We start from the raw sequence: 26,284 nt of genomic DNA, 5'->3' as shown, positions 1-26,284 counted from the left end.
ATTTACCCCCCCCCTTTTAAAAAAAGATTTATTTATTTATTTGCGAGAGAGAACCCGTGCATGTGTGCGAGGCTGGGGGCAGAGGGAGAGAATCTTCAAGCAGACTCTCCAATGAGTGCAGAGCCCACGAGGGGTTCAGTCTCATGACCCATGAGATCATGCCTGACCTGAGCTGAAACCAAGAGTCAGATGCTTAGCTGACTGAGCCACCCAGGTGCCCCCCCCAAGATTTATCCTTTACAAAATTAAAATTATAAAATAGAAATTGAAGAAGTGCCTGTATTCTGAACCAGGGCAGTGGGTGGCTGATTGACTCAAAACAGGAAGATTAAGGGAAATCTACACCTGAATTGTGGAACTCTTAGCCCGTTCGTTTTCTCTGCTCTTCTCCCAGAACTCCACAGTGAAGCCTATCCTGCTCATCCCCTGGAAAAGACTGAAATGTCTTCAGATACAGATAGGCTCACTACCAGAGCAGCCTTAAATGAATTCTACCAGTTGATGGGCCCCATTTCCCCCCACAGACCTTTTCGTTTTTTTCAGAGCCTCATTCTTAAATATGACTTAACATTCAAAAACCATTGAACATTTGGGGGAAGCCTCCATGAAAAAAGAGAGGTCAGAAGAAGCAAACAAAGAAAGAGGTGGAGGATGGAATGGTACTTGGGAGTATGGGGAGAAAACAGACACTGTAGGGATCAAGAGAAACCCTAAAAAAAATCCAACCCTCAAGTAGTAGTATCGGAGAAAATACATTCTTCTCTTCCCTCTAAAGTGATGGCGAAAATAAAAGCAATAATATTTCCAGGAGGGTAAAGAGAACTGGAGGGGAGATGACAGCAGACAGAAGGTACCAGTTAAGTATGGGGAGCTGAGAACCTGCCCATGAGTGGTAACTGACTTAGTGGAGCCCAGAAAGTGGAAACAGAGTCTGAGGATGTGGGTGGTTGTTGAGCAATCCAGAATCGGTCTTCCTTTAATTCTTACGTGCTTTGCTCTATTTGGACTACTGGTTCTTAGGTTTTGAGAGTGGATGCCCTTCCCCACTTGAAGCTGTGAATGAGCTATCCACCGGTGGAGAAACCAGAATTATTAAATGTAGCTCCTGTTTTCTTAAATGGTTCTCTGAAGTGATCACGCATTATTGCATCCTTCTTGGTATTGCTTGTGAGCCAGCGTTTCTCAGAAGTGCATAGCTGAAATGCTTTTCTGGGTGCCAGTGACGGTGGGCTTGAAAACGAAGCCAAAAAGAAAATAGAAACAGTATTTAACCTACGAATGTGTTCTACCTTTTGTTTGTAAAGTAGTTGTTTAAAAGTTGGTACTTCCTTTTAGAATACTGTAAAAAATGATTATTGGATTCCCAGACTAAACTTGAAAAAACTTTCCATCAGCAATTAAACGGGCACTGGTGGGTTCTCTGGGAGACCTTACTGCTTCGTGTTAAAATCTTCCTACGAAGAAATACTTTTTTGTGGTAAAGTGACTCTGGATTTGGAGTCACACAGACTTGAATCCAAACCCTGTCTGTGCCATTTTTCTGCTGTGTATGTGTAACCTTTGGTAAATTATTTAATGTTTCTGAGTCTCAGTAGAATGAGATGAATAATACCTAACTCAGAGGGTAGCTGTGATGATAAAGTGGCATTAAAGTAGATAAAGCACTCAGCCTGGCTCCTGGATTGCTGTAGGGTCAATAAATGTTGTTTCCTTCATTTTGCTTCTCTGTGGAATGTGATAAGAGGGAACATTATTTTTCTAGGACTTAAGGGAAGTGAAGATCAACTGAAGGTATGCAACATTTTTGAAATGGGATTCCTGTGTTTTAAAATTTTGCCTTATTTATTTGCAACACCTGTGTTCCTTGTCATTTGATAGATTTGCTCTTGTAAGAAAGAGCATGGGAATGGGGCTCGGGAGATTCAGGGTCTGATTAGCCTCCTTTTCTACTACTAACTAGATGAGTGAGGTCATTGAATGTGTCACTTCTCCACTTTTGGTCTCCTTTGTGATTTCCAAAGTGAAAGTGTTCTACTGCAAGGTGATTTCTGAAAGTTTGCTTCTGCTCTAACGTGATCCTGAGACCCGTTGAAAAAGTCTCCTTTTTGCGACCTGGGTTTTATGGGGTGTTGAGGCTTGGGATACATTTATTATTATAAACTCAGTTTATGTGTTTGGAGGACTTGAGGTGATTGAACGTTACTAAACTAATAGCTGATGTTTGGCTTTTTCATTGGAAAATAGTTCTAGCTGTGAAACCTAGGTTTGAGTGGAAATACACCAGAAGTGGCCATTGCTTTTTTTCCTACAGAGATAAGTGCTGTTTGGTGCTGCTCGCATGAAGCTATCGCCAGAGTCCTGTGGATTTTACCATTGTTCTTACAAACCTTTTTGTTCTGAAGAGTTATGGACATTCTTATTCCTAGGGTGATTTGGGGTGTGTGTGTGTGTGTGTTTGAAATTATTTTTAATGTTGGTTATGCTCATCTCAGCGCTCTTGTCACTACCAAAGGAATCCTTCTCTGACCCCTGGTCTAGATCATGTTGTATGTTTACGTGGGTTTTTTTCCCCTATTCATTGTTTGGATTATATACATGTCTGCTTTCATAATAGCTTTCTTCCCAGCTGGATTGAAAGCTCTTGGAGGGCAGCGACCACATCTCTTTTGCTGACCTCCATCTATAACGTTTTGCCATGTAATTGACATTCAGGACATATTTTTTGAATAAACTAATAAAATTGTTGCCCGACAAATATTAAGCGAGTAGAAATATAATGGTAATTAAGAGCTCAAAGTACTGATTAGAATTAATGACTGTAGCCTTTGCTGTTACCAAACAGTGAATATAAAAGGAAAGAAAGAATAATGAAGGTGGTTGTATAAAATGACTCTTATTATTGTTTGTGCGATGCGAGAACAGGGAACATTCCCGAGTACAGGAAGCAACTTTTGGAAAAACTGCTGGCAGAACGCGAAGTCAGACCGTCCTTGACCCTTAGATCAAATGCATTCGAGCCCGAGTTTCCTTAACTCTTCTTCAGTTTGGAATAAACATTCTGACACAATGAAAGATTTATTTCATATAATTTTTGGTCCTCGCAAACAAAGACCTTAACTGAAGTTGCTGAAACAGAAAACAAACACTTTTTGAATTTTACTGGTTCCATTTGAAAAAAGTTTGTTTCCTTTCAAGTGCATAACACGTTCAAATGAGCTCAGCTGTATTAGCAGATAAACATGTTGATTCATTTGGCCCAGAGCTACTGATTAAAGCCTGGAGGGGTACAGATTGTTCTTGCCCCCACCCAGCCTCACCATGTTTTTCTTCCTCTCTGCCCTGGGGAGGGCAGGGGACTGGACTAAGTGACCCTCCCTTACCTGAATTGTCTAGGTGGGGTGAAGGGAAAAAGGTTGGTTTGCCATTCAGGTCCCTTTCCCTTGCTTTCTGCTCGTTAACTTACAGCCTGTGCTGTTCATCCCCTGCTCAGACCGCGGTGGCCATGGCGTGGGGTCACTTCCTGTGACATGTGACTTGCCAGTTTTTACAGAGCCCGGTTCCTGAAGGCTCAGTTTTGAGTAATTAATCTAGTGTGAGTCAGGTGTGATTGATTTTGAGGCTGGGCTTCATTTGGAAAGCAAAGGCAAGTATGCTGTCTGCAGTGGTGCTGGGATCACAGATACACTCAGTGCAGTGAACTGATGCAGAGCTTTTACCGAGCACCTAAGGAACTTGTATGACACTGAGAATGAGCCGTGGTATTTAGGAAATGACCAAAATACGTGGCTTTTACTGTTTTAGGAACCCTGTAAAGTGTTTGTTTTTTTCAGCATACATTGTGTCCTGTGTGTTTCATACCATGTTAGGGGCCATCAGTATGCAAAGATTAATAAGAGGTTCTCTCTGCCTTCCAGTAGCTTATCATCGGTGTCCCATTTCCCAAAGCGTATGTCATTAGTAGGTGGGTAGTCCTCAAAAATAGATTTGTGTCACTAAGTTTTGGAAATGCCCCTGGACTAAAGAAAATAAAAGGTTTCTTTAGTATAGGGTAAGTGTACAATGCGGAACTCTAAAAAGTGCTTATGCTTGGTAAGATTGCCCCAAATTCCTAGACGCAGTTTCTTTTTCTCACGCCTTCTGCAGTGCGATCTGAGGGGAAGGGGCGGGGGTGGGGGGCCCGGAGCGGGGAGCTGGTGGCTGTGATTTGTGTAGGAAGAGGATGACTGATGAGTCATGGCACACTCTTTGGGAAACACCGGACTGAAGTCTTATTCACCCTGAGGCCCCTGCCTCTGAATGCTGCCTTACAGGGCTCGCATATGCTGCAGGGGCCTGTTTATGCTTTTTAATTAGGTCGGTTGAGGGGCTAGGGTCTTTTGATTGAATACGTAAGTTGGAAGTGGGGATTAGTAATTAACATGAAAAATGGCGCCTGTTTCCTTAAATTCAGCCTGTCTTGAAGCAGACTAACCATTTCTTCCAAAAAAATGACATCTCTCACCTTTTCTGTTTGATTATGCTGTTTTGCCCCCTTTTCTAGGCAGTTAGACATGAGACCACAGTCATTATTGACTCTTCCCTTTGTCTTACTCAACATGGCCCCACTGCCTCCAACCAAATACTGCCTGGCTTTTCCTTAGCATTCATCTGTTTTTTCCCCCATCCCCACGGCCGTGGTGCTCACGAAGTAAGTAATCAGTAAATAATTTGTCAAATGATGGAATCTGGACCACTGTAATGTCCTTCAGTAACGGATGGGTCTCAGGCCCTCCTTGCTCTTTCAGTCCTGAACCACTGTTGATGGTGCAGTCGGACTTACACTGGGTTTCTGCTCTGCGTCCCCAGTAGCTCACTGTTGGTCGGAAAGTGGCCCACATGTCATCACTGGGTGCTCTTGTGTGGCGCCCGGCTGCTGTTCTTTCCCCACCCCTGGCCCTCGTTCTTTCCCCACGCCCTGGCCCTCTTTCTTTCCCCTGATACTACTGCTCACCATTGGCTGTGAAGTTCTTACCTTTCCAGTTTTCACCTGGTGGCGTGTGCCACGTTTTCTTCTTGGAATGCCTTTTTGGGGGGGCCACATATATAATTACGTAAATCTTATCAGCAAAACAAGCTGATACTTCCACGATCTCTCCAGCTGTAAGTGCTGTTGTTTATCTGTACATACTTTTCTCTGTAAATCTAAGTTTGTCCTATTCTTGGTGCTGTGTGTATATACTGTGATAGATACTAATATACCCAGAGTATTTCCTCTAAAGGTTTAAGTTCCTTGAGGGATCATGGCGTTGAGTTTAACTGCTGAAACAGATAAACCTCAAATCTCCGTGGATTAATAGCATTTGAATTTTGTGTCTTGCTCGGCCAAATCCAAAACAAGTCCGCTGTTCCTGATTCTTGCTCCTTCTGTCTTGTGACTCCTCTGTCATCAGCAAATGGTTCCACATGTGCTCATCTGCACGAAGCCAGAGATGGAAAAAACACTGAAAGATCCTCCCTGGGGAGGTTTTTGGTGGGCCAAGCCTGGAAGTAGCACTCCTCCTTTCTCATAGTTCATTAGCTAGAACCCAGTCAGGCGGCCACACTTGACTGTGAGGGAGACTTCTGGGAAGCATGTGCCTGGGAAGAAGAGGTTTTTGTTAATATGAGGCAATTTGTCAGCACGCCTGTCTTGTGAAGTCAGACAGACCAGGATTTAAAAAATTTTTTTTTTAATTTGAGAGAGAGAGAACAAGAGAGAAAGCATGAGCAGGGAGAGGGAGAAGCAGACTGCCCGCTGAGCAGGGAGCCCAATGCGGGGGTCCTATTTAAAAATACCTTATTGCTAAACAAACAAACAAACAAAAAAATGCTAACCATCACATGAGTTCTCAAGCAAGTCGTAATCACTGCTCACAGATCACCACAACAAATATAATAATGAAGTTTGAAATATTGCAAAAATTACCAAAATGTGACACAGACTCACAAAGTGAGCTAATATTACTGGAAAAATGGCACCAACACAAGTGCTCTATGCAAAGCTGCCACAAGCCTTCCAATTTGTAAAAAAAACGCAGCACCTGTAAAGTGTAATAAAACAAGGTGTGCCTGTGTGGCATAATTTCTAAGTTCTGGTGTAGACAGAGCTCTTGATAGATCTCACCAAAATGCTACTAATGAAAGAACAGGAGTGATGACACAGGTAACTCCTAAAACTAGCGCTGCTTGAAGTCATTGAACATTTATTTAATAAGCACCTATGCAGCAAGGGTCCAAGGTAGATCGCTGAGGATGGCAAGAACGGGTCAAATGTATTGAGTAATTAATACATGCCAAGTACTTTATCTGCATTATTACTTAAATCTCACAGATGAAAAGAGAAGTAACTTGTCCAAAATCACAGAACTGGTTAAGTGATGCAGCTAGAGTTAAAATCCTGGTTTGGGGGCACCTGGGTGGCTCAATCGGTTAAGCATCTGCCTTCAGCTCAAGTCATGATCCTCGGGGTCGGGTCCTGGGATGGAGCCCCGTGTTGGGCTCCCTGCTCATTGGGGAGTCTGCCTCTCCCTCTCCTTCTGCTCCTCCCCCTGCTTGTGCTCTTTTTTTTTTTTCTCTCTCTCTCTCTCTCAAATAAATAAAATCTTAAAAAAAAAAAAATAGAAGTAGGAAGATAATGGAGCAGCAGTACCTTTAAAATTTGAAGACAAATGATATCCAAACTAGTCTAAGTAGTCTGACATAAGATTGAGAGTAAAATAAAGATATTTTCAGAGAGACAAATCCCTCCCCCAAACCCTCAGGAAGCTGCGGAATGTACTCCACCAGAAGGAGGGAGTGTGTCAAGGAAGAGAACCCAGGTGAGTGGAGAGAGGAGTTCAGACCCAGGGTGGTGGCTGTGCAGCCAGCCCAGGTTGACCCGTCCAGACTGGAGCAAGTTGGAAGGCAGAGAGAAACTTCTTCAAGGAGATGAAATTGATAGAAACCTGATGTGAATGAATATATTCAAAAGGGATTTGTCAGACTGGAGAGTCTGAGGTTAATTAGGGATAACTACATAGTAGATAAATACATAGGGATAAGTATACAGAAAACTAAGTAAATGAGGAGCCAGGCAATTATTAATTCCAAGTAAGACAAAATGTTATGCAGGAAAAGAAAGGTAATTAGTGTTTGCTACTTGGCTCAGTTCTGAATACCCTGTGTAGTCATAATGATAAAAGCCTCCATTATTGATCTAATAACCAAAGTATTGAGACCGTGGGGGTGGGAAGTGAGGAGGGTGGTAAGACTAGGAAACAGAGCTGAATCTTAAACATCATCATCAGGCAGTCACTGGAGAATCCCCTACCCTGGCCATTCATGAAACAGTGATACAAACATGCTGCATTATTTAGAGATGGAGGGAAATTCCAAAACAGCTAACTAGAGAAAACTTGTGGGGAAAGAAAATGTTGGTGAAGGGGGCCGGAGACTAGTTTTTCTTAACAAGCCTTGTAGATCTAGTTGATTTTTAAAAAAACTCTCTGGGTATGCAACACTTAATCTGAAACTCTAGATTTTGGAGAATCCATTAACTTTAGCAGATTTTTTCTAGGTCAGAGGTTTTTCAAGTGCTTCAGCTTCTCACTTAAATGTTACCGTAAGTTAAAGTTTCTGTGGTGTATGTTGGATTTGAAACATATAAATCCATCTTGTCATTGTCTTCATTATTTAGATTTTACTTATGGGTAAGGTGCTAGCTGGGATTCGTCCACATCAGCCACTCTAGGACCGATATTTCCCAGATTCTCTCTTCCTGCAGTGGTTCTGCTCAGTCTCCCACACCTAAATTAACTATTCCATCTGTGTTAGGCTCTTCTGTGTGTTACATTAAACTATGTTCTCACCCAGTTCTTACATAGACTCCCCCCTCAGCCACCATCCCTTTTGGGGCCTTCCCTGATTTCCTATTTCTTCGTAGTATTTCAGTAGCATGAATGCTTGTGTGGTGAGAAGCTCTGTGCTCCTCTCTGACCCCTTTCCCCAAAGCTCGGATGGATGGAAGGTAGAACAGGAGGTCTGGGGTGAGTAGCACCGGAAGAGGAATGTATCACCCTGCACCATTTCCGGTCCAGCAGCTTCTAATCATTTTGCCCTCTCCATCCCAGATGCTTTCTGCAACTTCAGGGTTCATAATTGACTGGTTTACTATTATTTGCTTCTTGCATACTTACCTCTTCAATTCAGAATTCTTAATTGTTTCTAAAAACTAAGTTACTGGTTAAATTTTGCTAATACAAGTATAAAGGGATTTATTAGCACTATTGTAGGTCTCCCTGAACCAATGGAAAGGCCAGCATTGGGCTCTCAAGATGGGGCCACACAGCTGGGAGCAGTGCCTCTATTCCTAAAAAGCTGTGGAAGGACCCCCAGTAAATGAATATCCTGCTTTTGAAGGTTGCCATTCTTTATCACATTAACATAGCTCTTACACTCTGTAATGATAAACTTGTAAACTGAGAAATTACTCCAAGTACAGGTCATAGTGGGGGAAGTGATGGGGTGACTGGATGTGTAGTTCCTAGGATTTTATTTTTATTTTTTAAAGATTTTATTTATTTGAGAGAGAGAGCGCACATGCAAAAGTTGGGGGGGCGGTGTGTAGAGGGAGAGGGAGAAGCAGACTCTCCGCTGAGCAAAGAGCCCAATGCGGGGCTTGATCCCAGGACTCTGGGATCATGATCTGTGGCGAAGGCAGACACTTAACTGACTGAGCCACCAGGGTGCCCCAGTTCCTGGGATTTTAAATCCAGAAATGGGAGAAAGAGATAACAAAAATTTTCAGGATGTGAAAGCATACTTTTGGTCTATTTTGTACTGAATACCTCTTTCTGAGGAGGGTTAGAGGCTTGCCTTAGGTCAGTGCCTTTCTTGGTGTGTTCTGGTTAAAATGGAATTCAGATCCCTTGATCAGAACCCTCCCCTGGTTTCTTGTCTCATGTAGAAGAAAAAACTGAAACTGCTTTTTGATAGTCTTTAAGGCTCAGAATGACGTGGACAGAGGTGGGTTTACCACAGAGCTAACTAAAGTTTACAGTCTCTTGCTTGTGCAAGCTGTTTCCTAGGCTGGACCCAAATCGGTAGAGGCCACTATAGTTTTCCACTGTGACTTTCTTCCTGTCACACTCCCCATCCTTTCAGGCTATGCTGAGGTGGACACCAGCAGTTTGGGAACCCCAAGGAGAAGGGCGTGGGACACACTGATGTTATTTACAGTCACTTTCATGGATAGTTTAGTGCTTGCAAGCTGACCCAGTGTAAGAATGCCTCCCGGCTGGCATCTGCCCACAATGGCAGGGCCTGAGGCTGAGTGGGCGTATGAACTTGTCCTGTGGCACTCAGCCCACACTGGAAGAATTGTGGGCAATGGAGGAGAAGCCAAGATGGACCATTTGCAAATTTATTGACTATTCTTCTAATCTTATAGCTCCTATGTGAAAGAAACATAAAAGAGGTTTTCACCAATTCAATAATTTGACATATTTACGTGGCATCCCCAATAGTTGGGAAGCCGAAAGAAACCTTTCCAAACATTCAGTAATAAAAAACAAAGATTTGCCCTTTATTTCAGATGAAAGACTAAATTGTTGTCTCTAAAATTAATATAGAAGTGTGCCAGGGAGTTAATTATTAAAAATATTCATGTTATCAGTTAGGATGTTTTGATGTGGTTGACAGCTCTTCAAGATTTATAATTTGCCTGAGTTTCCTTTCTCATTCCAAAGAAATAATTCAATTAGGACCTGATTTTTTTTCATAATTGTGTATTCCTCTTCTTGAGTGAGCCCTTCCCCCAATTGCATAAGCTTCCAGCTCCGTCGAAACCTGGGTTTACCCCTGGGTTTCCTCCCATCTTCTTCCTTCCACCTCCTGTCCTGTCCTCGCGTCCTCACCTACTACAGTCCAGGCAGACTCATTGAGTTGTTCCTCAGGTGGATTAGCGGTGTGCCTGCCGCACACCGGCCGCCCCTGCCCGTCACACTCTTGCCTTGGCTTTTCAAAGAGCTTTTCGTTTTCTTCTTGGGACAGGTGTCTTCTCAGGGAGTCTTTGACCACCCGGTCTGCAGTATCCTTTTCTTCTTCCTCATCTCTGGCACATCACCTGCTTGATTTTCATAGCGTTTGCCAACATCGGCCCTTCTGTTGTTGTTGTTTTTATGGGCTGCCTTTACCTTCCTGGACAGAAGCTCAGCGAGTGTATGAGAGCTGTGTTCACTCCTGTGTTGCTAGAGTCTCGAACAGTGCCTGGACCTTACTGTTAGGCACTCAGTGGGTATTTGTTGAAAGAAGAGTTACGAAGAAGCTTGCACTTGTTCATTTTACTGTGTATTCACTGGTTCCGTTTCTTATGTTGTTAATTGTTTTTTTTGTGTTATTGGACAGATACGATTTGTGCATCCCTCCCTCTCATTGCCGCCTCTCCTCCTACCCTACGTAACCCAGAGGTACGCTGAGTCAGTGCTTAGCATTCTCATCTCACCCATTTGTATTTTAAGTTTTTTCTTATGTGTAAATACCTATATAAACAATATAAATGTTTAACAATAGAACTAGTATGTTTTCAAGCTTTATACAAATGATACCATATTGCACATTATCCTCACCTTTTTTTAAACATTATGTTTTTAAGATGTATTTATATTGATACTCCGAGCTCTAATTTCTTCATTTGCATTGCTGTGTGGTTTTGCATGAATAAATCACACTTTACTGAACTGTTCCGTTGAAGGGCTTTTAAGTGGTTGCTAATTTTTTTCCCTATCATAAACCATGGTGCGATAAGTGTTTCTGTAATGTATATGTGAAATTATTTTCTAGGATATATTATTGCAAGTAGAAATCACCAAGTCATCGGGGATGCTCATCCTTCACCTTTACTAGATTGTGTATTTTGTTTCCTAAAGTGGTTGTCACCAGGTGACTCCACCAGCGGTTCCGGAGAGGTGTCCTCTCCTTGCCATCGCTTTGTTTTCTCAAACATAACGTTTGTCATTCTGGCGTGTGACAATGGTATTGCGTGTTTAAAATTTGCCTTTCTCCAGTTACCGGCGGGGCTTTGAATTTTTTCATGTGTTTATTGCTGTTTAATTTCTTTTGTGAATTGCTTTTTCTGCCCTTTGTCCCCACTCAAAATTTTTTGTACTGGATGATTTGTCCTTTTCCTGTTGATTAGTAGGAATTCTTCAGGTATCGATAGTAATAATTTATCCAAATCACAAATACCTTCTTTCGGTTTGTGGCTTGTCCTCTTAGTTGCATTTGTACTAATTTTTTTCTTTTTTAATTTAATTTTATTATGTTATGTTAATCACCATACATTACATCATTAGTTTTTTTTTTTTAAAGATTTTATTTATTTATTTGACAGAGAGAGAGATAGCGAGAGCAGGAACACAAGCAGGGGGAGTGGGAGAGGGAGAAGCAGGCTTCCCGCCGAGCAGGGAGCCCGATGTGGGACTCGATCCCAGGACCCTGGGATCATGACCTGAGCCGAAGGCAGACGCTTAACGACTGAGCCACCCAGGCGCCCTACATCATTAGTTTTTGATGTAGTGTTCCATGATTCATTGTTTGCGTAAAACACCCAGTGCTCTGTTCAATAAGTGCCCTCTGTAATTCCCGTCACCAGCCAACCCATCCTCCCACCCCCCTCCTCTAGAACCCTCAGTTTGTTTCTCAGAGTCCATAGTCTCTCATGGTTCGTCTCCCCCTCCGATTTCCCCCCCTTAATTTTTCCCCTCCTGCTATTTTCTGCCTTTGTACTAATTTTTGTTGTTGTGCCAAACTTTTTCATTTTGATGCAGGTACATGTATCAATCTTTGCTTTATAGTTTTGGCTTCTGGTATCATCGTGAAGAACCTCTTTGCCTATGTTGAGGTAATAACGGAAGTCTGTTTATTAATGATCTATTACTGCTGGCAGATTACTACTCAAACCTACTTAGTTTAAAACAAACAATAAACATTTATTACCTACCCTCGGTCCCTGGGAGCAGTGTGGCGGGTGGTTCTCGCCTCTGTCGTCAGTTTGCAGGTGAGATGTCACTTAGGCTGCTGTCATTGGAAGGTTTGACTAGAGCTAGAGGACCTGCTTTTAAAGATAGTCCACTCCCACGGCTGGTCGTGGGTGCAGGCTATTGTAGGAGGCCTCACTTCTTAGGTCCTTTACCATAGCCACATGAGTGACCTCATAAGGTGGAGGCTGGCTTCCCCTGAGTGAGTGAGGGAGGCAGCAGAGTGAGGTAGAAACTCGGTGTCTTAGGATCACATATGTTTGAAATCACAGCCCTGCTCTGGGGAGGAGATGGCATGGGGACTGCCATAGCAGGGTGTGCGGATCACTGCAGGCTGACCTGGAGGCTAGCTACCAGAGTGCCTTCCATTTTCTTAATAAAATAAATAAAAGTTCTTTCACATTTAGGTCTCCTCTACTCCACTTTGAGGATTTTATATTGTGTTGCATGTGGTGTTGGAAGGGGATCTAGCCTCAGTGTTCTTCTACAGGTATAATTTGTCCTAATCCCATTTATTGAATAATCCGTCATCATTGTTCTGTTTATATGTGGGTTTGTTTCTGGACTCTCTGTACTTTTCCTTTAGCTTCTTTTTCTCTTCCTCTGCCAGTACCACTTTACAACAAGTACTGATCTCTCTAAACCAAATCCCAAACTCCCTTTGTTCTTTGTGGTTGGCTTAGCTCTTCTTGTCTCCCAAGGGCCATTAAGAGAGAACTTGTTAGATAAATCTATTTGAGTTTTAGGATCAGTTTTCTAGGTTCCATGTAAAGTCCTGATTGGATTTTTCTCATTTTAAGATACAACTTTTTTTTTTTTCCATTAAAAAAGTAATAGTGCTTCATAAAGATTTGTGAAATACAGATAAAAGAAACATAAGAAAAGAAGAACACCCATAACCCCATCACCCAAACATCACCGTTATTGTGATTAGGAATACTCATTAGAAAGTCTTAAAGATTTGATTTTGCAAAAATTAAATTTGCTCTATAACAAAGGGCATGATGTGTTGGGAAAAAATGAGGATTAATATTTTTCTTTTCTTTCTTTGTTTCCTTTTTTTTTTTTTTAAAGTAGGCCCAATGTGGGGCTCTGCAGTAAACATAAGGGTGCATATGTCTTCTTGAATTAGTATTTTTGTGTTCTTTGGGTAAGTACCCAGTAGTGGAATTACTGGATTGATATACTAGTTCTATTTTTTATTTTCTAAGGAACTTCCATACTGTTTTCCACAGTGGCTGCACCAATTTATATTGCCACCAGCTGTCACTAGGGTTCCTTTTTCTCCACATCCTCATTAATCCTGAGATCAAGACTGAGCTGAGATCAAGAGTTGGACGCTTAACTGACTGCGCCACCCAGGCGCCCCTAACATTCTTACTATACAGTGTGCTTCCATAAATTATTACGAAAAAGATAAATGACCCGATAGAAAAATGGGCAAAGAACATGAACAGGCATTTGACAGAGGAGGATGTACAAAGAAGTGCATATACCCATTCCTCAAGTGGTAGCATTTTTCTACATTTTGTTTTCTCTTTTCTTTCTCTCCCCTCCTTTTCTCTCTGTCCCCTTCTTTGTCCCTCTTTATATATGATACTTTAAATATATTTATAGAGATTTTTAAAAAATATGTTTAGATGGTTAAATATATTCAGGTTCAAATATATAGATTTCTTTCTGAACCCTTTGAGAGTGAATTTGAGATATAATGCACTTTGTGCCCTTATACACTTCAGTCTGTGTTTCCTAAAACGAGGACTTTATGTCACATAATGTGTAGTTATCAAAATCAAGAAATTAATATCAGTGGAATACTATAATGTTGATATTGCCAATAATAACTTTTATTCCTCCCCCTCAAAAAACACCTTAGGTCATCTTGCAAGTCTCAGTATGTGACATCATGATGTTTCATCATACAACAGAAGTATCAGTTGTTCTGTCTCTTCAGTTTACTTTAATCAGGAGGCGCATGATGTTGATTTGTCCCAATCCTGGTGATGGTAACTATGGTCACCGGTTGCAGTGGTATTTTGTAAGTAATAAGAATCTTGTGGTGTGATGCTTTATGACTGTGTAATGTCTAGTTACTCCTCAGACTTTGACCCACCAGTTTTAACATCTATTTATGGTTCTTGTTTGAATCAGTTATTAAGGATTCATGGTGGTTTTTCTAATTCTCTTGTTCCTTTCTCGTTTTAATTGACTTTTTTACTGAAAGAAGAAATTTCATTTTCCCTCGTGAATTCTGTTTTATTCAATGGCTAATAATTTTTTACTATCACTATTAACTTTTTAAAAATTTATTTTTCTTTAAAATAATTACTTTTATTTATTTGTCAGAGAGAGAGAGAGAACGCAAGCAGGGGGAGTGGCAGGCAGAGGGAGAAGCAGACTCCCCGCTGAGCAGGGAGCCTGACGCGAGACTCTCCCCCAGGACCCTGGGATCATGACCTGAGCCAAAGGCAGACACTTAACTGACTGAGCCACCTAGACATCCCTAAAATATTTATTTACTTATTTATTTATTTTTATTATTATGTTATGTTAATAACCATACATTACATTATTAGTCTTTGATGTAGTGTTCCATGATTCATTGCGTATAACACCCAGTGCTCCATGCAGAACGTGCCCTCCTCAATACCCATCACCAGGCTAACCCATCCCCCCACCCCCCTCCCCTCTAGAACCCTCAGTTTGTTTTTCAGAGTCCATCGTCTATCATGGTTTGTCTCCCCCTCCGATTTCCCACCCCCTTCATTTTTCCCCTACTGCTATCTTCTTCTTTTTTTTTTTTTTTTAAACATATAATGTATTATTTGTTTCAGAGGTACAGGTCTGTGATTCAACAGTCTTACACAATTCACAGTGCTCACCATAGCACATACCCTCCCCAATGTCTATCACCCAGCCATCCCATCCCTCCCACCCCCCACCACTCCAGCAACCCTCAGGTTGTTTCCTGAGATTAAGAATTCCTAAAATATTTATTTTTAAAATTCCGTTATAATTATCATACTATATTAGTGTCAGGTGTACAATATACTGATTCAGCAATTCTGTACATTACTCAGTGCCTCATTGTGGTAAGTGTACCTATTTCACCCATCTTCCCGCCTCCTCTCTGGCAACCACCAGTTTGTTCTTTATGTTTAAGAATCTGTTTTTTTGTCTCATTTTTTTCTTTATTTCTTGAATTCTAGGTATGAGTGAAATCATATGGTATTTGCTTTTTCTCTGACTTGTTTCACTTAGCATGATACTCTCTAGATCCATCTATGTTGTTGCAAATGGCAAGATTTCATTCTTTTTTTGTGGCTGAATAATATTCTGTTTTATATACACATCGCATCTTCTTGATCTCTTCATATATCAGTGGACACTTGGGTTGCTTCCATATCTTGGCTACGGTAAATAATAGTGCAATAAACATAAGGGTGCATATATCTTCTTGAATTAGTATTTTTGTGTTCTTTGGATAAGTACCCAGTAGTGGAATTACTGGATTGATATACTAGTTCTATTTTTTATTTTCTAAGGAACTTCCATACTGTTTTCCACAGTGGCTGCACCAATTTATATTGCCACCAGCTGTCACTAGGGTTCCTTTTTCTCCACATCCTCATTAATCCTTGTTGTATTTTGTGGTTTTGATTTTAGCCATTCTGACAGGTGTGAGGTGGTATTCTCATTATTAATTAATTAATTAATTTTTTTTGTTAGAAGTGGAGAAGGGGCAGAGGGAGAGGGAGAGAATCCCAAGCAGGCTCCATGCCCAGTGTGGAGCCCGATGTGGGGCTTGATCTCACAACTCTGAGATCATGACCTGAACTGACATCAAGAGTCAGATGCTTAACCGACTGAGCCACCCAGGCACCCCTCATTATTTTTAAATGCTCAAATTACCCTAGATTTATCCCATGGAAGCCCCTTTAAGTAAGCTCCTATATTCTTTTGACATGTTCCCATCGATTTGTGAAGACTTTCTGACATTCTGACACAGTAAGATACTCCAGGCTTATCCTGTCCTTTCCCTTTTCCAGCTTTAGAATCAGCCATTTCTCCACAGAGTTCTGGTTTCTTCTAGTGGATAACAGTATTATCTTTCTTTTATTCTTAATTCTTTTATTTTTAATTACCTTTATTCTTCATTACTGTATTTTTTATGCTATGTTGATCCATTCTGTTTTTTCATGAGTACCAGGCTGTTTTAGTTATTTAAATTTTATATTTTAGTTAATTATTATTTTAGTAGATCTCTTTGCTATATATTTGACACTAATGAACAATCATCTTTTCTTGCTTGACTTCTAGAAACCCATAGTTCCTCTTTTGTTAACTTCTTTGCCTGCTTTTCTCATTCTTCTTCTGGATTGTTCTTCCTAGATTAAGTTTTTAAAGGGTCGAGTTTCCTAAGATTCTGTCCTTTCTGTGGGGAACGAGGTACTGTCATTGCTTAGTCTGCACTGGTTCCATCCCTCTGGGACAATTTGATAATATATATCAAAATTACGAATGTATATTCCTACTTCTGGGAATGTGTCCTACAGGTACGTTTGCATATTTCATAATGACGTATGTACAGGATTATTCATACAAATACTGTATGTTAATAGTAAAAGATCTGGAGATTATCCACACTAACCCAAAAAGTTTATTAGTTTTTTCTCCCCATATCTGCATGAGGCTAGATTCTTTATATGTGTGAACCAAAATAACTTAGTGCAGCAGAGTGGGAAAAATGTCTATTAATAGTGGATTGGTTGAGTAAATTTTGATACAGCAATGCAATGGATATTATACATTTGAAAAGGAGTAGGAAGAATAGTATTTATATGGAAAATTATGGAAAAATTACTGCAATTAAAGAGGAAAAGAGCCAAGTGCAGAACATATTATGTATTACTTTCTGTGTAAAGGGGAGGAAATAAGATTATGTAGTTGTAGTTGCTTAAATTGGTGTAAAGGAAGTCTGGAAGGAAAAATAAGAAACTAATGCTTTACCCCAGAAAGCAGGGTATGAACTGGGCAGATGACAGACAGGGGTGTGACAGACTCTTTTAATCTGTTTGATTTGTGATAGGGGTGCCTGGGTGGCTCAGTGCGTTAAGCATCTGCCTTCCTGGGATTGAGCCCCGTGTCGGGCTCCCTGCTCTGTGGGGAGTCTGCTTGTGGGTTCTCCCTCTCCCTCTGCTCCTCCCCCTTGCTTGTGCTCTTTCTCTCTGTCTGTCTCAAATAAATAAATATTAAAATAAATCTGTTTGATTTGTGACATGTGAAGATACTACCTAATTACTCTAAAATGTTTCTGGTATAGCTTAAAGTTAGTGTTGACACAGCACAAACTTGGACTTGGTAATTCTGAGCTGCTGACCCACAGCATAATGTTCGTTAACACACTATATAAAGCCCTTCATCTCTTTAGGTTTTTACTTTGCCATTTCTGGCTCCGTGTTTCACATTCTAGCAACATTGAATTTCTTCCGGTCCTTCTCACACATGGCGCTATTTCATATCTGTGCCTGTTTTACCTATGTCTTCTTCATATTCACCTTTTAAGAATCTGTTTGTCATCTTCTCTGCAGGCTGAGTTAGGTGATTCTCTCACATGCGCCCTGTATTTGTCTATTATCGCTCTTATCACACTGCATTGTAACGATCGGCCTCTTTCTAGTACCCTGATGCAGACGCTCAAAGATCTGCCGTGTTTTGTTTTTTTTTTAAGATCTTTGCCTGTAGGGTCTGGGCCATCCTTCAAGCAGCTACTACAGTCTTTCCTGGAGACAGACACGCAGGGATGTAACTAACGTGAGGCCGGTCTCGTAAATGAGATCGTAGGCAAAGTTATGCTTCCACGGGAGGTCTTTGGCATGGGTCTGGAAGCTGGGCCCGAGTCCAGATGGAGACATTTCCACAGGCCCTGTGGGGGAGCAGTACATAGTCTGGTGGAGCTTCAGCAGAGAGGAATCATGACTCAAGGTGAATGGGGAAGGAAAGGAAAAACAGGCACAGATTGTGAGAGGTCGAACATTCTAGTCTCAGGAATTTAAATAGCATCTTGTGGGCAGAGTAGGACTATGGAATGTTTCTGAACGGGATGTCAATCCGATCTGTGTTTTAGGATGATGACTTTTATGCTTTGTGTAGGGTGGTTTGAAAAACGAGGAGATGCGACAATGGGGTACCTGTGAAGATATTTTATACCGTAAGCTACAGTGTTGAATACAGGATCAGAAAGAGTAGCCAGTCACATTTTCAAACTCTGTGCTTTTTCCATACAGTCTATTCAATCTGGAATCATGTTATTCCAGTAATGAGAGTCTATTCATCTTTGAAGAGACAGCTTATGTGTTACTTCTGCTCCTAATCCCTGGTAAATTCCCTCCAAAAGTAATTAATCATGCCCTGTTCTGACTGTGTTTCATTTATTTCTTTTAGAACCTTTTTCATACTCTCTGTATCTCACAGTCATCGTCTTAATCACCCCCAGAGTTAACTGCTTTCTCCTGCAGACCTGTGTTGCTTTATGTGACCCACTCATGTAACACTTACCACGATGTATCATTGTTTGATGGTTTTTCTGTTTATTGCAGTAAATATTTCTTCAGTATCAAACCTCAAGGAAACCTTGGCAATCTGTATGTTTATCTATAATGTATGATTAGACGCGTGAGTTCCTTAAGGGGACCTTATTTTGATCTCTTACACTAAGCACAGTTGGTGATACATATTAGACCCTCAGTAGAGGGTATTAGAGACATCAGTGGAGTGGTGTTGGTTAAAAACCAGGTTTAAATCCTGGCTCTGCTGCTGTAATTAGAGTCCACTGTAGAGAAGTTATTTAAGCCTGTCTAAGCCATAATTGTCTCATCTGTAAAATGGGGAATTCGTGAGCTTGGGCTGCCATTACAAAATACCAGAGACCGAGCAGCTTAAAAAGCAGAGAGCTTTTTCTCACAGTTCTAAAGAGTGGGGAATCTGAACACGGGGTGCCAGCATGATTGGGTTCTGGTGAGGACTGTCTTCTTGGCTCGTGGGCAGCACCTCCTTGTTGTATCGTCACGTGGTGGAGAAAGACAGAACAAGCTCTCTGGTATATTCCTTTATAAGGATGCTGATCCTATCATGCGGGTCTCCCCTTACTACCTCATCTAAATATAATTACCTACCAAAGGGCCCATCTCCAAACACCGTCAGGTGGGGAGTTAGGGCTTCCATATATGACTTTGGTGGTGGTGGTGAGGGGGACATAAACTTTCCATCCGTAACACTGTCTTATACAGTGGTTGTGCCAATTAAGTAATTTATGGAAAGCATTTAGCACTGAGCCTCTAACATAACAAGTGTTGTGTTTATTTAACCTCCTATTATCATTATTTTGACTTGGTATAAATTTTACATATGGGGTAATGGAGGAAAATTCGAAATGATCTGGTGATTTTGCTCTTCATTGATGGGGAATGTGTGATAATATTAATATAATATTAATGTGTAATAATATTAATATTAATAATGTGTAATAATATATTAATTAAGAAGGGAGAAGGGCGGGAGATGCCACTGTGCTCTATCCACAGGGGAGGAGAAGGTAGATGCTATTGTCCGGCTTAGAGATGGAGCCCAACTATGCTCACAGTAGAAGAAAAGAGAACTTTAATATTCTGTACATGTCTGTGACCTTTAAAATGTACTTCTTAATTTGTTTTTATTCAAATCTTTCTTTTCTTTTCTCTGGTTTCATTGATAGGTTGAGTTTTTCTGTTAGTCCAGGAAAACAGAAGTGCCTTGGAGATCTTTCTCCACAAATACTACTAGTTCTGTTTTGCTGGATTTTGAAAAGTTGTATTTCAAACATTAGACTTGTTCTGATATTTTAAAATTGGAGTATCATCTGTTCCTACTCACTAGTGTTTGGGTTTTGACTTTCTCCTCTCTAAATGAATCGAGGACTTAATTTATGAGCCTTTCTAGAACTATTAAGACTCTCTAATTCTTTCACTTTTGGCAATAATTGTCTCCACATTTACTTTATAGAGTCCCCTTTGGTGGAGCCCACAGGCGGAGAGGAAGCACAGGATTCGTAAGATGGAGGGCGGGTGAGTGACTGAGAATTTGGGTTGGAACTTGGGGAAGAGTGGTAGTGGTTTCTCCTTAATAACAGATATAAAACTAGAGAGACTGTGATGGTTTTTGTCTTACGTCAATTGTATTAATAATTTGGGTGGCATAGTTATCATGCCATCTGTACTAAGATTTTGTCAAATTCACACAGTGACTCAGCACACAGTTGACAGTTTGGGGAAACGGCAGACAGTTGATCCCAGGGCTCAGCGTTTCTTTGGCGATAGTGGTCAAAAGCACATCATTAAAATGCAGTTTGGGACTTTTCTTTTTTGTTTTTTTTGTTTTTGTTTTAAAGATTTTATTTATTTATTTGAGAGAGAGAGAGAGAGAGAGAGAGCACATGAGAAGGGGGAGGGTCAGAGGGAGAAGCAGACTCCCTGCTGAGCAGGGAGCCTGATGCAGGACTCGATCCTGGGACTCCAGGATCATGACCTGAGCCAAAGGCAGTCGCTTAACCAACTGAGCCACCCAGGCACCCTTCTTTTTTGTTTTAATAATAAAAATCACAACTCTTAATAATAGATACCATTTTAGTTGTAATTGGCAGACAAATATGCTTCTGGAGCCACAGAAGTCAAACTTGAGAGAAAGTAAAGAAAACTTAGATCGATGTGATATGTAATGAATATTAACATAAAATAATTATCAAGTGACACATTTTCATTCAGAAGAAAAATGATGTGTGCCCAAGATTAACTTTATTATTACTTTTTTTTTTTTAAGATTTTATTTATTTATTTGACAGAGAGAGACACAGCGAGAGGGAACACAAGCAGGGGGAGCGGGAGAGGGAGAAGCAGGCTTCCTGCCGAGGAAGGAGCCCGATGCGGGGCTCGATCCCAGGACCCCAGGATCATGACCTGAGCCCAAGGCAGACACTTAACGACTGAGCCACCCAGGCGCCCCTAACTTTATTACTTATATAAACTCAGAGTTATGATTTTATACAACATAATATTGCAGCAGTGATACAAACAAAGGGAAGAGGGCAGTAAATTGACATCAAAAAAGGAACGGAGCCTGTGAAAGTGGAGCCCATTAAAGAAAGGGGGAAAATCTGTGGGTCTGGATCTATGGCAGGGGTTTCTATTTTGTAATGTAAAAATAACCTTAAATTGGTTGTCTTGGTTTACTGGTGAATTTATGAGTTTTCTAACAATGGATGTAGTGGTACAGTTAGATGAGACTGAGCATAATAGGATAAATACTAGAAAAACTTTGTCTCTGGGACTCTTTTACTGCTTTTTTTTTCTTATTCCTTCAACCTCCTCATTTGGGGTCACCCTCCATAGGCCTTGCCCTGTTTTATCACGATCAGGGGAGACCCCAGTACTTTTGGGCCTTGACAGGTTATTTCTGAGAGATGAACAGACACACTTAATGGCAGATTATTTTACATTTAATTGGGGCTCTTGAAAATCCAAACAGAATTTCCTTATGGTAAAACCTCAAACACTGACATCTGTTGCAGGAAATATTTTTAGGGAAGAGGGTTTTTTGACTCTGCCCCCAGAACCCAGCCTGTTGCTGGGTGGGAAAGAATGAACACAGCAAGAGGCCCGTTACCTGCTAGTGTGTGGGGATCTGGACTGGGCCCTCGATCAACACGACATCTACCATTTGATCCTTACAGTGAGATCCACATTCTCATTCACATTTCACAAAAGAGGACTTGAAAAAGACACAGAGACCAAGTGACCTTTCTAAAGAGGTTACAGTGGAGGCACATCTTAAAATCAGGACTTCCAGACTCCAAAGCTTTTACCTTCACCTCCAGACCAGCCTTTCCCAGTCACTGTATTCTTCCGTTTTACCCAGACCTCTTTGTGATGAACATACAATATCTTGCCCTCAAGAATTCCTTTACCTGGTTCTCTAGAGACCATTCCCCAGCTCCCTTGTCCATCACCACATAGACCTGCTGCTTGTTGGTCCCTTAAGTCTCTTACTGGGACCTCCCATTGGGCTTTTGGCTAGGAACCGAGAAAGGCCTTATTAGCAGAGATGGCCAACAACTGCAGCGTTGTTCTAATCATACTCAGGTTGGTTTGTTTTTTAGCAGATTGGCCAGCCCTGATGCTTGTACACTCTCCTTGTAGAGTAATGCAGGTGTGCAGGAGGGGAGGGTACACTCTGGAAGGAGCAGCTAGCTGTGCTTGGGGGGCTCATGGAGAGGTTCGGGGAAGAGGGTGTCATTTCACTGAAGTTGGACTATGTCCTCGACTATAAGAAGCTGTCTTAGGTGTACTATGTGTGGAGCATCTGTACCGACAGCGGTTCCCTCACATGGACATGTAGCTGCAGCCATTAAGCTCGAATGCTTCGCCTCTTCCCTTTTCCCCTAAGTTTTACGTGGTCATGTATCTTCTTTTCCTCCCCATATATCTTTTAGAAAACTGGTCTTCTCGCTAGCTGTTCATTTGTTTCCCTTTATGTTTCTGCTCTCTGCTCTTAAATTTCTCTGGTTTTTGGAAGCAGGCAGATAAATTTCTGGTCGGTCAAGCAAAGTTAGATTAATGTTGATGGTTGATAAAATAAATAAAAATAAATCTTTACAATAAATGTTGATTGTCGATTTCTGCCTTGTTCACAACACTTAGTAGTGTGTGAAGGGTCACAATGTTGGTGGGAAATGAAGAGAGGAGGGTAATGGAACTAGGCACCTGATCGCTTTATCATCTTTACTGTGGCACAGATGGTTTTCTTCCATTTAGAATAATTTCAGGACTGAAAGTGTCTGTCTCAGGACAGACTAGCTGTGTTCTTGAGCTGAAAATACAGTAAGAGGACAGTTGGCTGGAGGGAAACATTATATTCAGTGGTATATTATTTTCTGGCCCAGTTTGGTTGTAAGGCTGTTTGGTGAGTTACACTTAGGAAGGTTCCCCTTTGATTAAGTCTTCTCATACATGCTGGTCTCTCATGTACATGCGGTTTTCACATGCACATTGCCAGATGTGAAAGCAACTTGATTTACTTGAGAAGCCATATGACATTATGGAAAGAGCCCTGCACCAGAAGTTAGGAGAGGTGAATTCTGGACCTATCTCAGTCTCTTGTTCTTTCCTTTGAGTTCATCAATTGACTTCTTTTAGGTCTCGGTTTTTTTGCTTTTTAAATGATGGGATAGGATAATGCTCTCTGAGGTATTGGTTGGCTCAAAACTTTCATCCTTTCATTATTTCTTTAACTATAAAACCTTTGTTGAGTGCTTCCCACATTTCATGCAGGGAATAAAAGACGTGGAGTATATAGACCTATAGGTGATGGAAGAAAATTGAGAGTCCAGAAAAACCCATACATCTGTGGTCAGTTGATGTTTGACAAGGGTGGCAAGATTAGTCAGTGGGGAAGAATAGTCTTCAACAAATGGTACTGGGACAACTGGATTTCCACATGCAACAGAATGAATTTGAACCCCTACCTCACATTATGTATAAAAAGTAACTCAAAGGGGGCTTAAACGTGAGAACTAAAACTGTAAATCTGTTAGGAGAAAATGGGTAAATCTTTGTGACCTTCGATTGGGTAATAGTTTTTTAGATTTGACATCAAAAGCACAAGCTTTTGAAATGAAAAGCTGATAAATTGGACTTCATCAAAATTAAAAACTTTTCTGGGTCAGAGGACACTATAAAGAAAGTGAAAAGATGACCCACAGAATGGGAGAAAATATCTGTAACAGATATCTAATAAAGGTGTAGTACCCAGAACATATCACAGAATTTTTATAACTCAACTATAAAAGACGACAATAAAAGAGAAATAAAAAATGGTGAAGAATCCGAATTGACATTTCTCCAGAGAAGATACACAAAGGACCAATAATACATGAAAAATGCTCAACATTAGCCATCAGAGAAATGGAAATCACAATGACATGAGATAATCACTTCATACCCTCTAAGATGGCTGTAATCAAAGAGATCATAGGAAGCGTTGGTGAGGTCACAGAGACAGGGGGGCCCTCACATAGGCTGCTGGAATTGTAACACAGTGAAGCTGCTTTGGAAGGCAGTTCGGCAGTTCCTAAAAAACTTAAACACAGAGTTACCATATGACCCAGCAGTTCCACACCTAGAGAAATAGACCCAAGAGAATTGAAATCCTGTGTTTCCATAAAACTTGCATATGAATGTTCATAGTAGCATTATTCATAATAGCCCCAAAGTGAAAATCACCCAAATGTCCAATAACTGTTGTATGGAAAAACAAAATATGGTGTAATTTAGAAAATGGAATATCACTCCTCCAGAAAAGGAATGAAATACTGATACATGCTCCAAAATGGATGTACCTTGAAAACATTATGCTAAGTGGAAGAAGTCAGACACAACGGTCACGTATTGTATGATTCCATTTATATGAAATGTGTGGAATAGGCAAATCCATAGGTAGAGAGCAGGGTAGTGGTTGCCAGGGGCCAAGAGGAGGAGGGGCTGGGGAGGGACTGCTGATGGGCTCAGCATTTCTTTCTGGCGTGATGAGAAGTTCTGGAATTAAGACAGTGGTGATGGGTACACAGCCTTGTGAATAACCTGAAACCCACAGATTGTACACTTGAAAATGGTGATTTCTGTGATATGTGATTTTTATCTCCATAAGATTTTTAAGAAGACATAGCCCTTCATGGTGCTACAGTGAACAGTTTATGTGATGAAGATAGGGTTCTGTGGGAAGATAGGGAATGACATTTTCTCCTAGTGTGTGGAGTTGGGGTCAGACTCCTGAAATGAGTAACATGGGGACCTGCAGAATGAATTGGAATTATTTAGGTGAAAAGACATCTGGTAACGGAAATGAGGAAGAATATATGAGAATTAACAGCTTCCAGCCGGTGTCAGCTGTAACAGATCTAAGCTCCTCCCTCTGTCCTGTGCAAGACTGCCAGAGACCTTTGCCTTAAGTAATTTAATTACCTTATGTTATGATGAGATACATATATGTATGTCACTTTCTTGGGAAAAACCTAGCATTTATATTTCATGATTTGATTGTAAGATTTTAGTCCATGGCATTTTATAATTTAAAATTGTCATGAAACCAAAGCTAGCTTCTAGAATTCGTTTATGCTGTTTTTTTTTTTTTTTGTATTTATGTTTTGTAAGTTCAGTTTGTAGAAATTCTACTGTTTTCATTCCTTTTGACAGTTTGAGGTTAATTTCAGATCCTTGTAAGCATGATTTACTGTAGAGTTAGGATAAATACAGATATTTATTTTTGTTTTCTCTTAGGTAATAAGATGTTTTATTAGGAAATTTCAAACATGTACAAAAGTAGAGAGAACAGCATAATCAACACCCATGTAATAATATACCAGCTTCAGAAATTTTCAACTCATGGCCAACTGTATATCCACTTACTCTTTTACCTCTTGGATTATATGGAAGCAAATCTCAGATGTCACATTGTGTCATACCTATGCTCCATTTATCTCTAAATGACAAGAATTTTTTTAAAAAAACATATTTGAGTATTTTTTAACTTGGAAATTTTTTTCTTAGGAAAACAAATTATTTTAAAAGTTATCTAGGGCGCCTGGGTGGCTCAGTTGGTTAAGCGACTGCCTTCGGCTCAGGTCATGATCCTGGAGTCCTGGGATCGAGTCCCGCATCGGGCTCCCTGCTCGGCAGGGAGCCTGCTTCTCCCTCTGACCCTCCCCCCTCTCATGCTCTCTCTCTCTCATTCTCTCTCTCAAATAAATAAATAAAATCTTTAAAAAAAAAATAAATAAAAGTTATCTATTACCAGAAATTGTTACTGTTACTCTTACATAATTTTAAAAATTTGGTTACATATTCAGTTCTTCTAATAAGTATTAGGTATGTTTATAAGATAACAAATTTATGTTACAAGAATATGGTTCATATATTAGTCTTTATGCTCCTCATTGTGACTAACTAGGACTTACGCATGATAAAACTCTTCTCTACAGCTAGTCATTACCTCTGTTTACCATATTCAGTGGCCTTTACTGTTTGGCCTTCTAAGAGTCTGTATCATGTAATACTGTTTACTACCCATTCCTTATTGGACACCCATCTCTCTTGGCTTCCTTGGCATCTGACCTTCTTGGTTCATCCCTGTGTCAGAACGCTCTTTCACGGACACATTTTCTTTTG

The 26,284-nt window shown here is 40.6% G+C and overlaps 1 protein-coding gene across 4 annotated transcripts in view; it reads left to right on the top strand.

Annotated features, from left to right (window-relative positions):
* The window catches only part of AKT3 (AKT serine/threonine kinase 3), a 309,013-nt gene that overhangs the window by 42,715 nt on the left and 240,014 nt on the right, over window positions 1–26,284 (top strand). For 2 of the 4 annotated variants that reach the window (XM_064594415.1, XM_064594414.1), the window contains exons 1-2: window positions 14,030–14,070; window positions 20,073–20,134. The exons of the other annotated variants lie outside the window; for them this stretch is intronic. In XM_064594415.1, the coding sequence (XP_064450485.1) occupies window positions 14,036–14,070; window positions 20,073–20,134 (97 nt within the window). In that variant the 5' untranslated portion in view covers window positions 14,030–14,035. Of the gene's footprint in view, window positions 1–14,029; window positions 14,071–20,072; window positions 20,135–26,284 lie in introns of those variants that run through there. 4 annotated transcript variants of the gene reach the window in all.

This window comes from Mirounga angustirostris, unplaced genomic scaffold (assembly GCF_029215605.1).
Source record: "Mirounga angustirostris isolate CCGP_5_RB_7025 unplaced genomic scaffold, mMirAng1.0.hap1 SCAF_6, whole genome shotgun sequence".
NCBI classification, from domain to species: domain Eukaryota; kingdom Metazoa; phylum Chordata; class Mammalia; order Carnivora; family Phocidae; genus Mirounga; species Mirounga angustirostris.
Note: the sequence above shows the minus strand (reverse complement) of the source record. Positions and strands in the feature narration are given on the sequence as shown.